General features: G+C 39.1%; 1 protein-coding gene across 8 annotated transcripts in view; it reads left to right on the forward strand.

Annotated features, from left to right (window-relative positions):
• Window positions 1–17107, forward strand: part of LOC125883170 (peroxisomal succinyl-coenzyme A thioesterase-like) — a 41456-nt gene that overhangs the window by 19737 nt on the left and 4612 nt on the right. For 2 of the 8 annotated variants that reach the window (XR_007448465.1, XM_049567382.1), the window contains exons 1-10: window positions 1541–1623; window positions 6263–6378; window positions 10287–10495; window positions 12260–12465; window positions 12653–12752; window positions 14326–14516; window positions 15017–15180; window positions 15555–15674; window positions 15800–15885; window positions 15971–16064. Coding sequence is in view for 7 of the 8 variants with exons in the window: in XM_049567382.1 (XP_049423339.1) it covers window positions 10305–10495; window positions 12260–12465; window positions 12653–12752; window positions 14326–14516; window positions 15017–15180; window positions 15555–15674; window positions 15800–15885; window positions 15971–16064 (1152 nt within the window). In the remaining variant the exon portion in view is untranslated. Of the gene's footprint in view, window positions 1–1523; window positions 1624–6262; window positions 6379–10286; window positions 10496–12259; window positions 12466–12652; window positions 12753–14325; window positions 14517–15016; window positions 15181–15554; window positions 15675–15799; window positions 15886–15970; window positions 16065–17107 lie in introns of those variants that run through there. The other 6 variants (XM_049567383.1, XM_049567384.1, XM_049567387.1 and 3 more) reach the window with 6 other exon arrangements.

Below are 17107 nucleotides of genomic sequence, written 5' to 3' on the forward strand. Positions count from 1 at the left end.
GTGTGTCCAAACTTTTGGCCTGTACTGTATGTAGCATATTATGTATAGCATAATATGTAGATCTGAGGTTTGCTCAAACTGTCAGCTCCTTTAAATCAGGGTTAAAAACACTATTGTTTACTGAAGTGTACTCTTAGATAAAATACTTACCTGCTGTATTCTACTGCCCGTACTTTTTAACTACACACTGCTGATTTATGCCTTTTATTATTCTACTTCTTTTCTTATCCTGACGGTTCAATGTATTGAGCCTGTTTTTATTTTATGTTACTGTATTTTATTATTATCACTATCATTCTCAATTTCTATTTCCCTTTTCAATCGACTGTTTTTATTGTTTTAAATAGTGTCTTGTTGCTTTTAATGTCTCTGTAAAGCACTTTGAACTACCTTGTGTTGAATTGTGCTATACAAATAAACTTGCCTTGCCTTGCCTTGCCTTGCCTTGCCTAGCACACCTTTGTGCACATATTCACTTTTCCACCAGCTGTGCTGCAAATATCCCCTGCTGCTCATCCTTCTGTATCTTTTTTCAAATTATCTTGACCACAGTCCCATTTTCATAGTTATAATACCAATACCAAAATTAATTTCAGTGTTTATGTAAATACTGAAAATGTTTTTTTACTACTTTTGAGGGATCACAGCAGTCAGTGTAATAAGAATAACTTTACTAATCCCCGAAAAGAAAATTTCAAAGAAGTCTGTAAGATCATCTATTTAACAAAGAACTATGAAGTCTGATGGCTGTGGGTATAAAAGAGAGTGGGTGTGTGTGAGAAATAAACTCAATCAACAATAGAGCTTTTTCTTTATTAAAATATATTAATAAATTTATTAACATGCTATACTATGTTTTGTATTGTGTATATTGTGTTTATACAGTGTATATATATATATATATATATATATATATATATATATATATATGTGTGTGTGTGTGTGTGTGTGTGTGTGTGTGTGTGTGTGTGTGTGTCTATCTATCTATCTATCTATCTATCTATCTATCTATCCATCCCACTCTGGGGTTGAGGTGAATAAAATAACTGTTGTGACCTAAATAACATGCTGTTGCTATCTGCAGGAAGTATTAAAGCATGAAATCCCGCATTTTTAATGTACGAAAGCATCCTGTATCATAACTACATGTGTGCCGTTTGTAACAAACCAAACCGCGTGAAAATCAGTTGAAAATTCAGCGAGTTATTCTATTTTACTTGTGCATACAGCTCCTTCCTCAATAGAAGTGAATGCACTGTGGAGGCGAAGCGAGACCCATCCAAGATGGCGGCCGGCGAGGACGCGCTCAGGCAGTCGATGCGGCGTCTATGTATATATGTCTATGGTAGAAACGGGACAGTGAAGGCATGACCCGCCCTCTTCTGTCTTGCTCTGCCTCTGATTGGCTCTTACTCTGACATTCTTTCCAATCCTGCTCCTCTTACCTCAACCTAACCAGGGATATTCTGACCTAACCAATCCAACCAAGGAAATGAACAACTTCTAGCCAATCAGAGGGGGAGGAAGGCGGGACATGCCGTCGTTTGTTGTCCATTCACGAGGCTATCCTGGGAAAGCTCAGTCGTTTCCTGAAACACCTGTTCCTGTGTGGGCTTGACTTCGGTAAGGTGTATTAATTATTTAGAAATATCTTGTTAAACAACTTTTACAAATCAGAGATGTATTTAAATGGCGGTTTAACGCTCAGACACGTAAATACTATCTTTAGTGGAGCTAAGCGAGGCTAAACTACCAAGTAGTCAGAGCTGTTGTGGAGATAAAAATGCAGCACTGGATGTGAAGTTTGTTAAACTGTGTTAAGTGTTGTAGTTTGACGGGAAGTTACGCTGAGGTCAGTGTACTTAAAGGGAAAGTTCCGTTTTTTATTACAACCTGGACCTCATTTCTGGCATTAAATACGGTTGTTTACTCACCCAGAGAAGTTCAGCAGGCTGAAAACCTGGCTGCGCAACACTATGACGCGGGAGAGACTAACACATTTGGCCATTATGAACGGTCACAGTGACCTTATGGATGAAAGCGATGTCTCGACCCTGCTTAAAATCTTCATCAGTAGGTCAACTGAGAGAAGGTCCACTTTTGGAAATGCATGAAAGCTCTGAGGGCCGAATTCACAAAGAATGAACTGTGGCCGCTGATAGCACCTTAATTGTACTTCACTTGCACCCGCAGTTTGCTCCGTCTTAACGTCCTATTCACAAAGGATGTTGCGCTGATGATATACCAGCGAGCGCAAACACGCCCACAAAGTTTGGCAGCTGAGTGCAGTTTGCCCTTGATTTGCCCCTGATTGCAATTAGCCACGTGGCAAAGTTATTTTTTTCACTTAACTGCGTGTGGCTATTAGCGCTGGTGTTAGTGAATTAGACGTTGTTTATCAATGAGGCTTATTTGCATAGAAAATGGTAATTGTTGCGCCAAATATAGGCTATGCATATTACCTCATTTAAATACGTGCAAAGAACACCGGAGCACCGAGACGCAATCTGCTTGGCAGCGCAGTTAGTGGAGCATTTCACCTTCTGCTCGTGCTTTGTGAATTAAGCCTGATTTATGGTCCTGCGTTAAATCAACGACGTCGCTACGTCGTAGGGTACGTGGCTACGCAGAAGGCTCGCCGTAGCCCCCGGCGTAGCATGACGTGCACCTCCCCAAAAATGTAACTACACGTCGCGGTGACGCAAGTTGAACCAGTGGCTATCGAGGGATCTCTCTCTCAGAGGTAGAGTTCTACTATCCAAGGCAGAAGGTATATCACGCTTAACGTATGCCTCCCTCTCTCTATCTATAGACAACAAATTAATTACTGAGATTGACAAATTACTTTTCAACTTTTTGTGGAAAAATAGAACCCATCATCTAAAAAAATCTGTTCTAATGCATGACTATGATAATGGTGGCCTAAATTTTCTAAATTTCGGTGCTTTAAACAACACCTTTAAGGTAAATTGGTTGAAACACTTTTTTAAAAACCCTACTTCTATATGGAATGTCATACCCTTTCATATTCTGTCTAAATTGGGCGGGCTGAACTTTTTCCTAGCCTGTAACTACGATATTGATAAAGTCCCGATAAAAATGTCATCCTTTCACCGCCAGGCTTTCCTTTCATGGTCTCTTATCTTCAAACATAACTTTTCACCTCATAAATATTATATATGGAACAACAAGGACATATTGTTCAAACATAAATCTCTTTTTATTGAATACTGGTTTAATAATAACATTATACATGTTGCTCAGTTATTTAACAGGGCTGGTCACCTCTACTCCTATAATGAGTTTCTAGAAGAATACAATATCCCTGTGGCACCTGGAGACTATGCAAAAGTCTTTGGAGCGATCTCATCTGGTATTTGCATGTTATTTAGATCTCATCCAAGGGTGGAAACCCAACAGTTATCCCTGTTATCTTTATCTGACACTACAGTTGGTAAAATCTGCTTGTCCTGCAACCATGGCAATAACAAACTTATCAGGTCCTTGTTTAAAAGGGATCTCACTACAGTTCCATATGTAGTCTCATACTGGAACAGGTTTGTGGAAGACATTGATTGGAAAAACGTCTGGCTCTTACCCAACCGATACCTATTGACCAACAAAGTTAGAGAAATCTCGTTTAAACTTATTCATAGATTTTATCCCTCTAAAGTTCATATTCGTAAAAGGTTCAAAAAAATCATTGATATGAAATGCTCTTTCTGTTCTGTGGAGGTCGAAACAGCTACTCATTTATTTTGGCTTTGCCCCATTGTCCAAAGCTTTTGGATCGACATTTGTAACTTTGTGGCGAACACTATTGATAAAAACTGTGAGCTGTACTGGAAGGATGTGCTGCTTGGTATCTATAACTTTAACAGAACCAAGGCTAAACAAAATGAAACATTTATTATCAATCTTATCATTCTTTGGGCTAAATTTCACATCCATAAGTGTAAGTTCTCTCATAGAAAGCCCTTTTTCATTGCTTTTCACAGTGAGATCGAGCAGTACATTTATTCCTTAAAGTTTTCTCTTAATCAAAAGGCAATCAAAACTTTGCATATCTGTGAACTTTTTGGCATTTTTCTGTAAACTTGTATCCCCCCTGGCAAATTATGTTGTTAGATTTTTTATGCTTTTTTCTTTTTCTTTTTTTTTGTTTTTATTTTTCAAAATCTGCAATTGTATTGATTCTGCAAAGTATGATACTCTCCTTTATGAGAGAATGCAATTTTGTAAACTTTGCAAACGACAAATAAAGTTTTATTAAAGGAAAAAAAAAAAAAAACGTCACGGTGACGCAGACCCAGCGCAGACTGAGAGGGCTGTGATTGGTTTGCTTGGTAGCAACGCATTTCCGGTTCCGTATTTCCAGATTGCGCCATCCCCGCCATCTTTAAACATCTTCTGTTGCGATGTAGATGTTGCAGTATTAAGGCCCATTTATGCTCAACGTTCAATACGGATACGGACGGAGCCGTCTGTCCGTGCTCTGCGTTCATTTCTCTGTGACCGGAAAAGCCGGAAGCTAAACAAAGAATCAATTAAAGATGACGATAACCATTCAGGAAAGGAATGCAGCCTCCTACCGCTCTGGCGGTGAATTGCACTGTGACGAAATGGAGTGACGGAGAAGTTCGAATGGTTCACGACGGCGTGACGGCAACGTAGGTACATCGTAGGTACGCCGCAGGACCATAATCAGGCTTTAGACCGTATCTGTTTGCTCCATTTTTACCGGTTTAGCGGCCGCAAAAGCCACGCAATCCTTTTGTGAATTCGGCCCTGAGTCAGGAGCATAGACTTTTCTTTTTTGCATTCAAGGTTACAAATAATGTTATGTTCCTTAAATGGCTTGATTTAGTTATCAAAGTTTCATTTTCTTAACAATAAAGATGCTGTGTTCATCCACTCTAGTTCTCTTATAACTGCATGTTATTATAAAATAACTTCAAATCAAATCCTTAATCATTGATGAGTGTGCCTGCTTCCCCCGCCCCTCCCAACAAAAATCCCGCCCCCCCCTCAGAAAATAGTTCCGACGTCCATGGTGTCATTTGGAGTCCTTCGGAAGATATTTGGATCTGCGAGAGCCGCGTACATCCATATAGTGGGAATGATCGGGGCACCGACAATGAGGCTCTAAGTAGCACATTATCTGCCGCGAAACTCGTTCATTTCACCAATATGTTTTTATGAATCGCTAGAGTTGCTTGTCATCATCATCTGGGTCATTTATACCAGAGATATTAGATAAAGCGAGATACCCCACTCAGCTCACTTCCTGATTCAGTTCTCTTGAGGGAGAACATGCTCTGATTGGAGGGAGAGCTTACCACGCCCACTTAGGAGACAGGAAGAGTAACCGTTTTCTTAACATTGGATCAAAGAGCATGGATACCAAGAGGCGAAGCTCAATAGAATGCCCCATAGCAACAAATTCCCCCATGGTTTCGTCCTACCGCCGCCATTTTGGACCGTCAGCAGACCGCAGCAGACCCGCTTGCATACAAAAACACACAGACAAACTGAAGTATATCGCTATTAATTATGCTTATAATGCTACTCACCTCGTGATAGCTTGGTCACAGCTGCTTTTTCACGTTTTTGTAAAGCAAAATATAGACTTTAAAAAAAACAAAACGAGGAAAAACGGCCTAGATGGCATCTCTACATATTACATCCACTTATGAGAAGATTAACTTACTCTTTCAAAATCACCCCATAAGCCAATCTACCAAAAATAAAAACAAAACAAAACAAAACAATATTTTAACTAGAAAAACAGTGTGTGTGTGTATATGTGTGTATATGTGTGTGTGTATATATATATATATATATATATATATATAAATAAAATATAAAACAAAACTGGCATATTAAATTGATATTAAAACATCAGGAGTTCTTACCTGTCGGGATCCTTCGGGAAATGGTGGAAGGCCAGGTGCGGAGTGTTCCACTGATAGTTGTTGCAGTTAATTGCACTACACTGTTTTCTTTTACTTTTTTCCTCCTCTCTTCTTGACATCTTGCATGTTGTCTGGGCGCAACAGTCCAAAATGGCGGCAGCGCCCCTAGTGGCTGTTGGCAGAAATTCAACGGCGCTTCGCCTCTTGGTATCCATGCTCTTTGGCACAGCTCTGTTTACAGCTGGAATTTGCTACTGTTAGTTTTTTGAAACATGGCTGAATATTTGTCAGATTTTGAGGTTGTGGACGACGATTTTGAATATGATGGACGACCTTACCGTTTTGAGCCAGAGTATAGGAGCTCTTTGAAAGGAGGACGCGGAGGCAGAGAGAGGAACAGCTGGCCAAAGAACAACAAACCGCTGCACGTCCGAGAATAGATGCTAACTGAGGGGTATTCCAGGTAGGAGGTTCAACAAACTGTGAGTCTAACCCTGAACTCTGAGTTGATTTACCCTGGGATGGGAAACTCTGAGTTACCAGTTCCAGAACAGCTGATTTGAGTTAGTTCAGTCAACTCTGAGTATGTTTACTCTGAGTTAAGCTGACAATAAAAAGCCATCATCAATGGAGCTCCGACTCCACGATTCACCATGGCAACAGGTAAATAAAAGACAGCATCTCCGTTGATTCCATGATTAAAGGACCCACGCGCATTACGAGAAACACACAAACTCTAATTGACATGGTATTTACTAACAAATCAGATCGGATAACAAAAACTTATAATTTAATAACTGGATTGTCCAATCATAATATGACCCAGTCTGTCCGGAAACTAACAAAAAAACGACTCCAGTACTTTGGAGGCTGTATCTCTGACTCAGTAAAGACAGTCATCCCTAAATCCAGAACTGCACAATTTGAGCAGGAATTTAGGAATGTTAGTTGGGATGAGATAATAAAGTTTCACGATGTAGACATGTGCTGTGACTCCATGACAGCTTTAGAAACTTTAATAGCAAAATATTCCAAAAATATTAAATGTAAACAAAAGAGAGCAACTCCACCATGGCTAAATAATGAAGTACGTACATTAATGAAAAAACGGGATCTGGCATTAAAAACATCATTATCATCTAAACTTAATACTGATAATCTTCTCTACAAAAGTTTGAGAAATAAAGTTGTACAGGAGTTACGCAAAGCAAAGTCATCATATTACACACAGCTGATAGGAAATGCTAATGGCCATAGTGCATCCTTGTGGAAACACTTAAAGAATTTAACCAACAGATCACATGGCCAAAAAGAAATTAAAGAGCTGAAAACCAACGGAATAACCATTACTGATAAGACCACAATGGCTCATGAATTTAATACGTATTTCATAAAATCAGTCCAGGAATTAACACAGAATTTTGATTGTCCAACAACTGTAGTTGACTCGGAGGCTGTAGACACATGTAATTTATTTTGCATTAATGAAGTAAATGAAGCAAAAATATTGGAAGTAATTAAAAATCTGTCAAATTCCAAGGCAAAGGACATTTATAACTTAGACACTCTGTTCATTAAGAAGTACAGCACAGAGCTTGTTAAGCCCCCTGACTCATCTTGTTAATTTATCAATTAGAGAAAATAAATTCCCAAATAACTGGAAGAAAGCTATCGTCACACCAGTTTTTAAAACGGGTGACTGTGATTTGGGCAGCAACTATCGCCCTATCTCCATTCTGCCTGTGTTGTCAAAGGTGCTTGAAAAGGTTGTGGCATCACAGGTTATTGAACACCTAGAAACCAATCAACTTCTTCATCCTCAACAATTTGGTTTTAGACCAAAACATTCAACCGAAACAGCAAATATTTTTTTCATTGAAAGTATAAAGCAATCTCTTGACAGTGGTAATGTTGTGGGGGCAGTGTTTCTAGACCTTACAAAGGCCTTCGACACTGTCAACCACAACATACTCCTGTCTAAGTTAAAATCTTTCAAATTTTCTAAAGAAGCAGTTGATTGGTTTGAGTCCTATCTTCAGAATGGAGAGCAGTGTGTAAAAATTAATCAAGAAAAATCTTCTTTTTTAAACAATAGAATGGGGATTCCTCAAGGATCAATTCTTGGTCCATTGCTTTTCAGTCTGTTTATTAATGATTTACCTAAAACCTGTCCTGAGGCCGGCTTCCAGCTTCATGCAGATGACGCGGTCATTTATGCTCCTGCTAAGTCACCTAGCAAGGCAGCAGAGACCCTAACACAGCACTTGTATGAAGTCCAACAGTGGCTGGAACACAGTCATCTCATTTTGAATTTAAATAAAACCGTGTCAATGTGTTTGTCAATAAGAAAACCAAGCTTGCATGAAAGTTTACATGTTAAAATAAAGAATGAAGAAATACAAGAGGTCAATGAATTTAAGTTCTTAGGAATAGTTTTAGATCCACAGCTCAAGTTTGATAAACACATTAAGAAAATCACAAAAACTGTGAAGAGCAACCTTAACTGTTTCAGATTAATTAGGCATTATATTCCAACTCAAGCAGCTCAGATCTTCATGCACTCTATGATTTTTTTTCTCATGTTGCATATTGTTTGACAGTATGGGCTCAAGCCTCACCTTCTACAGTAAGGAAAATTTCTTCATTATACAACCAGGCTCTAAAAATAATGGATAAAAAACCCATCTGGTGGCATCATTGCCATATACTAAAAAAATACAATCTTATGAGTTATGACAGTTTTGTAGATTTGTGTTTTCTTAAGTTAGTATTCAAATGTATAAATAACCTTGCTCCTGAACCTCTTCGCAGATATATTCAAAGACAGGACAGTAACAGAGTAACAAGAAGCACAGTGGAGGGAAACTGCAGAATTCAACACCGTAGAACCACTTTTGGACAGTCAGCTCTCTCAATTAAAGGTTGTAAACTCTGGAACACATTACCAACTGAAATAAAATCAGTAACTAATCTGAAAACCTTCACAAAAAAAGTTAAGTGTTGGCTTAAAGCAAACCAGAGCTGTACCCATTTTTAGAGTGTTGTAGTTTAAGTAGTTAATTTGGATTGGTTTGTAAGATTTTTTTTATTTTATTATTATTTATTTTTTATTTATTTATTTTTTTAATTTTTCTTCTTACTGTTGTTGTTTAGATTTGTGATGATTTTGAAGTTAACCTTTGTAGTTTAAGTTATATTTGTACAGGATTATTTATACAGGGTATTTTGTATATTGCATTGGTTTGTAAGTTCATTATATTTTGTTTAGAGTTGTGATTATTTTGAACTTCATTCTGTAGGATAGGTTGTACTTGTTTTTGTATAGGGTATTTGTATATTGTATGTTTATAGGATTGTGATTTTGTATGTTGTATTTGTTTAAAAGCCCAGATTTAATCTGATGGGGAAAAACACAGGAGGCAGCAACTGAAAAATAGGAAGATTTAAAACATATAGGCTAGGCTATAGATCAAAGACATAAAGACATGACTGTACACTCACAGTCTGACCCAGTAATATGTTTGGTGATTTGCACTTGAAAAGACGTTAAGGTAAAATACAGTAGATTTTAAAATGTTGCACATCTATTTGTATCTTGACTCAACAGCATTCAGTGACTTTATTTCAGCTACAAATGTAGTAAATTTAAAGACACTGAAATGCTGCACCATTGCTCACTCAGAAATATGAACATATAATCCCCAATATTAGGCTATAGGAGTTATGTTCCATCAGTGCGACCAGTGACATCAGTGACAGAGATCATTAGTCATTGATACTAGGTGTCTAAAGCTTCATACCGATTTTTAAAATTTAAATAATTAGACCTACACATTATGTGCAATAAACATTTGGGAGCTGCTCTGACAGACTGACAGTCTGATCCTTGTGCACAGTGTTATAAAAAATAATAAATATATAAAGGACAGAGGTTTGATTCTGAGCTGAGGGTGAATTCTCGCTGTGTAATATTTGAATGTTAAGACAAAAACTGATGTCCAAAGAAATGATTGATGTGCATAAATGCAGTAACTTCAGACAGTCCTGAGTAACAAACTAATATCCAGCAGGATTTAGACTGTGACAGACGGTAAATCTCCGCTAATTAATGCACTTCGATACAAGCTTTGACACGGACTGAATGAATGAGGAAATGAAACAGCGTGTAAGAGGGAGGAGACAGAGAAAAACTCAGGGTTTATTGAAGAAAACCTGTCAGTGAGCAGGTTATGTTCACAGAGTCTGTTACCATGGTGACTGACTCAGAGTTTCAGTTACCTCTCTTTCTGGAACGGATAACTCAGAGTTTCCCTCATCTCAGGGTTAACTTACTGAGTTTTCACATAACCCGCTTTCTGGAATACCCCTCAGGTGGTGTTCTTGTGGACAATGTTCCACTATGCCAAAAGAGGAGGAATGCCTTTGTTGCTCCGAGTGGGATTTGAGGCCAGGAGATACACGTCTGGATGTCTCCAGAATTACTGTCTCACAACTCAACCGGGCTGTTTTTTTCGTGTCCCAAAAGTAAACTGGAAGACCCAGCCAAAGCCTGCAGGACCGAACAGGCAACTTTCGATTGAGTAAGTAGCCTACACACATGCATAAATTATTTATTTTCCTTGAATTTGTTTGCTTGATAAGTAAATAACTATGAGAATTTACATTTCTTTAGTTTCTTCTCATCGCTTGTGTAGAACGGCCCGCACACTGCACAAAAAGCAGAGGCGCTTCTTATGCAAAACGTGAATTTATTGTTACATAGTGCTCAGTGACAAAAAGTGAGAAACAGAAAGGTGAACGTTTCGGTGGTCAGAGGTTAGTAGGTCAGTATAAATGACCCGGATGATGATGACAAGCAACTCTAGCGATTCATAAAAACATATTGGTGAAATGAACGAGTTTCATGGCAGATAATTATGGGGTGCCGTTTGTAAAGTGGCTCACGCTGACAGTAACATCAACATTTTGCCACACTTAGCTTCAAACAATGTTTAAAAAAGTGTTCTAAATCTAAATATTAAATCTAAATCTAAATGCTAAATCTAAATGTAAATGTTAAATCTAAATGCTAAATCTAAATATTAAATGTTAAATCTAAATGCTAAATCTAAATATTAAATCTAAATGCTAAATCTAAATGTTAAATCTAAATGCTAAATCTAAATCTAAATGTTAAATCTAAATGCTAAATGCTAAATCTAAATGTTAAATCTAAATGTTCTGGGTGAAACTAAATATTTAGGTAATGTGTAAATTCACACTGCCGGTCACCAGAAGTTTTTTAGCATTTAGATTTAATATTTAGATTTAACATTTAACATTTAGGTGCCACATTTAATATTTAGATTTAACTATTTAATATATTTCTAAGTTAACAAATATTGCTGTAAATGTGATAAAAGGTGACGATAAAAAATTCACAACACTTTTTTTAAACATTATTTGAAGCTAAATGTGGCAAAATGTTGATGTTATTTTCACCGTGAGCCACTTTAGAAACGGCACCCCATAGATAATGTGTTATTTAGAGCCTCATTGTCGGTGCCCCGATCATTCCCACTATATGGATGTACACGGCTCTCGCGGATCTAAATATCTTCCGAAGGACTCCACATTACACTGAACTTATCTGGGTGAGTAAACAACCGTATTTAATGCCAGAAATAAGGTCCAGGTTGGAAAAAACGGAACTTCCCCTTTACACGGTAGTAGTGTAACGTTGGTATCTGTCATACCGGCTGCTGGTTGGTGCTGGCACACTTTGACATAACACTCCACTCACAAGATACATAGGAAAGCTAAGTTAGCTACTTTAAAAGCACAGCACTACAAGTAAAAGTCCTCCAAGTACAAAAGTATTTGAACCAAAATGTTAAGTATCATAAGTAAAAAATACTCACTGTCAGTGTTGGTATCAAATTATATGATTGTTATTAAAGAATTAACATGTAACTGCTACTTTAATGTTGTAGTTGGTTAATTTAAAGCTGATTTTAACTGCTTTATATGCTTTTGATGTATCCTGTACTGTATCCTCTCTGAAATGTAGTTTAATAAAAGTAAAAATATAACAAAATAGAAATACCAAACTCTGAACTTTGAACTTCACCATATGGTTATAAAGCTGTCAGTGTGTCAAAGGTGGAGCAAGGACTCAGATACTTAAATAAAACTACCAATACAACACTGTAAAGACACACCTTACCAGTAAAAGTCCTGAATTACAAAAGAATACTAACAGCAAAATAAACGTGCATTCTGAGAAATAAAATTACTTGTTATGCAGAAAAATATCCCACTTGATAAACTGTAACTCATACACATGTGCTCGCATTTCTCCACAGCCAATTATCCACCATGTCCCACACTGTTCCGCCGATTCTTTCTGTTCACCCCACCCGAGCTCTGGTCGATGAGAAGTTCAAGGTGGTGGTGGAGAGCCTGCCTCCAGGATCTCCAGTCACACTTCACTCCCTCCATCAATCTGAGGACAAGCACTACTGGGAGGCCTACGGACACTACGTCAGTGATCACAGAGGAAGAGTGTCTGGTGGGTTCTCCTCCTTTTTAAATCTTGAAGTGTGTTGATGTCTGAAATGTGCTGTGTGCAGCGAGGACAAGTGGCCTCATGCTGGACACAAAAAGACCTCAGATGTTTGCTGTTTGTCCTTTAATTTACAGCTAATTTGCTTCTTGGCTGTTTTGTGTATTTTGTTGACATTTTAATGCTTTTGTAGTTGCAGAGGATTTGAGTTTTGGGGGCACGTACACAGGAAAAGAACAGATGGGTTTGTTGTGGAGTATGCGTCCCGTCCCAGGCAGCCGTCAAGCCCTAAGGTAATTTGTTAAGTGCTGCAAAACTGCAGACTTGAACTGGGCAGCATCACCTGACATCAATAACACAATTATCTTCTTATCTTATCATCTTCTTCATCTCTGTAATGATCAATGAGACAACCATCTTATTAGTAGGGGTGACCACTAACAGGTAACTATTCAAAGATTCAATCTAAGAAGTCTAATTCGTCATTCGGCAATCTCTCGGTTGAACTGTCGTAGTTGCAGAAATATGTGGTTATGAAACAAAGGGTCATTCCATTCAGGCTACATGGGGTGCTGGATTTCTGATTTCACACAGAACTGCTTGGTTTCTCCCAGTAAATCATGATAAATAACCCTTTTCTGGGATACTTGCATTAATAGAAGCACTCACTTGACGTGGCTCTCGCAAAGTGCTGAATAATTTTTGAACTTAAGAACGGCTCTCTGTCTAAGAGAAAGTCAAAAGTTCTGTTTACAGCCATGGAAACAAGCAAGCAGGAACCAAACTGACATGTTGTGACTGTCTCTGTTGATCCCTCTGCTCCCTTTCAGTGCTGTGAACAGGGGCACTGCTGCACCTACACACACACACACACACACACACCCTCGACACGCAACAAAAAGCTCTGGATTAAATACCTTCAATTATAGAATCCGCTCTTATGCCAAGTTAGGAAGACAAATTGTTCAATTGGGTGTTTCAGTTCTTTTGTCTGATCTCGACAAAGGGGAAACGATGTCATATATGATAATATAAAATCAGTGAGAAAAAAAATTGAATTAGCGCCCCATGGTTGTATGCCTCCACACAGCAGTCAAGTTCCTCTTATAATTATAGTATAGTTTAGGAGGTATTTTGCAGAACATTATGATGTCACAGTGAAGCTGACCTTTGACATTTTGGATATAAAATGTCATCACTTCATCATTTATCCTCTTTGACATTTGTGTAAAATTTTGTCCTAAGTAGCGAAAGAATTATTAAGTTACGGCCAATAACATGTTTTATGAAGTCACACTGACCTTTGACCTTTGACCACCAATTCTAATCATCTTAATCGTCAGTCCAAGTGGACGTTCCCTCAAGGTGTTCTTGAGATACGCATTCAAGAGAATAAGATGGATGCAAGGTCACAGTGACCTTGACCTTTGACCACAGAAATCTAATCAGTTCATCGTTGAGTCCAAGTGAACATTTGTGCTATAACTAAGGAATTCCCTCAAGGAGCTCTTGAGATACAGTGTTAATGAGAATGGGACAACTGGAGAACTGGAGAACATAATCCTATCGCCGACACAGAGGCAGGAAAAGCATTATTTGATTATCAGTCGATGACAGGCAAGACAACTATGTAACTCCTTAGTTGGGGACACCCTACTTATTAGATACAGCTGGCTGTGCACAAAATCCTCACAGCTGATCTCTTATTAATTCTTTGTAGTGAACAGCAAGCAAATAAATTACAAATATTTGTTCAAGTAAGAAACAAGTGAGCTTATCAGACCTCTGTAGCCCGCTCCAACTCTGCTGCAGACCCAAGGTCCCTTTTGATGCCGCTTCTGTAACACACCTTTAATCTCTTTTCAGGTTGAGAAAGAGGGACGTCTGCAGCCCCCTGCTGGTCAGCATCTCCGTCTACAGCGGACATGTAACTGAGGGCTTCAGGGAGCAGTCTCCTCTGGCCTCGTCACTCACAGAGAGGTGGTACATGGCTCCAGGGGTCCAGAGGATCAATATCTCAGAGACAGGAGTACGAGGGACCCTGTTTATACCTCCAGGTACACCTGCCTCACCTGACAAACACACATTTCCTCATCTTATCTTCCTTTTGTTGGTATTTAAAGAGACTTGTGTATCTTGTATACTGGTATCAGTAACCCTCTCCTTTGATTCAGAAACTTCGCCTGCCTCCGTCCATCCCTCTCCTTTTCGGTTCTTTATCCAAAACCCTCAAGAAACTACAGTATATCCAGAACTGAGCTGCTCGTCTTCTCACACACTCCAACACATCACACCAGTCCTTCATAACCTCCACTGGCTCCCCATCCCCCAGCGTATCCACTCCAAACTCCTTATCACGACCCCTAAAGCCCTCCACAACCTGGCTCCCCCTTCATTTTTCAGTTTTCTTTTGTTTTGTTCTTGGTTTTTTTTTTTATGGTAAAGCGTCTTTGAGTATCCAGAAAAGCGCTTTATAAATCCAGTATATTGTTATGATTATTTATCATCCTTAAAAATCTGTTCTCTCAGGTTGGTAATCAGTTTCTCTGTGCCTCAGGTCCTGGACCCTTCCCTGGACTGTTGGATATGTGGGGAGGTGGTGGAGGGCTGATAGAGTATCGTTCGGCCCTGCTGGCGTCCCATGGTTACGTTACTTTGGCGTTAGATTATGTTGACGCTGGTATGCAGATGTCAGCAGAAGAAGAGTTCAAATATTTTGAGGTTAGTGTTGATTATTATTAACATACTGTAACTTCAGAGTCTGCAGTCCATACGTTTGATATTCAATCCTGTAAAACCCAAAGCTTCATCAGCTTCCTGGAATATGAGAAGCAAGGAAGCAAAGAAAATGTTGTTTGCAGCAGCAGCCCTTTTCAACTCACCTGTATGTGCTCCTACATTTACAGCGACGCTTTTACTACACAGTAACTTACTGTAAATTCATTAGGGCAGTTATTTTGTATGGGATAAATCCTAAACTACACCACCACGCCACTGGCTTTTGGGAATATACATACAGTAACTTGACTCTTATAGCTGGTGTACCTTAGATCACACCTTTTGGTTTTAATTTCCCGTTATCTCCTTCTGCACAGACAGCGTTAGCTCTCATCAGGGACCATCCTCAAGTGATGTCGGACAGAGTTGGAATATTTGGTCTTTGTCTTGGCTCTGTTGTGACCATCTATTTGGCAGCTGAGAGCAGAGTTTTCAAGGTAAGTAGCATACAAAATATTTTGGACTTGCTGTTTCTTGAGCTTTGAATATGTGGCTGTTGAACCATCTGCCAGAACCAAATGGAGATCCAGTGTCTCGGGGGTGTCATTGTGTTTTGTTTCAGCCTCGCTGTTGTGTTTGTGTCAGCGGCCACCATCTTTATATACCTGGAGCGTCATTCAGTGAAGTCAATGGATTGCTGTACATTAGGTATTCTGTTATTCTGTCAGCAACATAAATACAGCGCATGAAGTTTCACTGTTTGACCGATGTGAACAATAACTTCTGATGGCAGGAATGCCCACAAGGAACGTTTGGATGAGAACAACCATTACATATGGAGAGACATGTTTCTACCAATCACCAATAATTCCGCAACGAAAGTGGATGTAAGTACACGCCAATAGTGGACATAGCATTTTAGCTGTGCAAGTAATTCTCAGCTTCACATGCACCAAGGACTATGTGACTATGTTGCATGCAAAGTTTTGGGCAAATTTTGTTTACTGTGAGTAGCTAAGCAAGTAGAGGGCAACCTGATTTCCAAAAGGCACGATGTTACAGATGGAACATATTTTATGGACAATTACTTTTTAATTTGAATCTTTTACAGTTTCAAAATAACAAAAGAAAAAGGACCTGAAGCAAAAACAAGTCTCACAGCTTCTTAACACTTTTTGTAACCAGCTAAGAGTCTTTCAATTCTTGTTTGTGGGCTTTTCAACCATTCTTCCTGCAAAAGGCTTCTAGCTTTGTGAGATTCTTGGGCCATCTTCACGCGCTGCTGTTTGAGGTCAGTCCACAGATTTTTAATGTTTAGGTCAGGGGACTGTGAGGGCAACGGCAAAACCTTCAGCTTATGCCTCTTGAGGTCGTCCATTGTGGATTTCGAGGTGTGTTTAGGATCGTTGTCCTGCTGTCGAAGCCATCCTCTCTTCATCTTCAGCTTTTTCTACAGATGCGGTGATGTTTGCTTCCAGACTTTGCTGGAATTTAACTGAATCCAATCTTCCCGCTACGTGTGAAATGTTCCCTGTGCCACTGGCTGCAACTCAAGCCCAAAGCTCGCCTGATCCACCCCCGTGTTTAACAGTTGGACAGGTGTTACTCTTTTCTCCAAACATACCTTTGCTCATTGTGTCCAAAAAGTCCTGTTTTACCTTTATCAGTCAAAAAAATCATCAGGCTTGTTTCAATGTTCCTTTGCAAATTCTGACGCCGAATTTTGTGGCAAGGACACAGGAAAAGTTTTCTTCTGATGACTCTTCCATGAAGGTCATATTTGTCCAGGTGTCGTTGCACCACCACTCCAGAGTCTGATAAATTTTCCTGCAGGTCTTTTGTAGTCAAACAGGGGTTTGGATTTGCCTAACAATCCTATGAGCAGCTCTCTGAAGGTTTTCTTGGCCTTCCACACCTCAACTCGACCTCC

The sequence above is a fragment of the Epinephelus fuscoguttatus genome, linkage group LG22, assembly GCF_011397635.1.
Source record: "Epinephelus fuscoguttatus linkage group LG22, E.fuscoguttatus.final_Chr_v1".
Lineage (NCBI taxonomy): Eukaryota > Metazoa > Chordata > Actinopteri > Perciformes > Serranidae > Epinephelus > Epinephelus fuscoguttatus.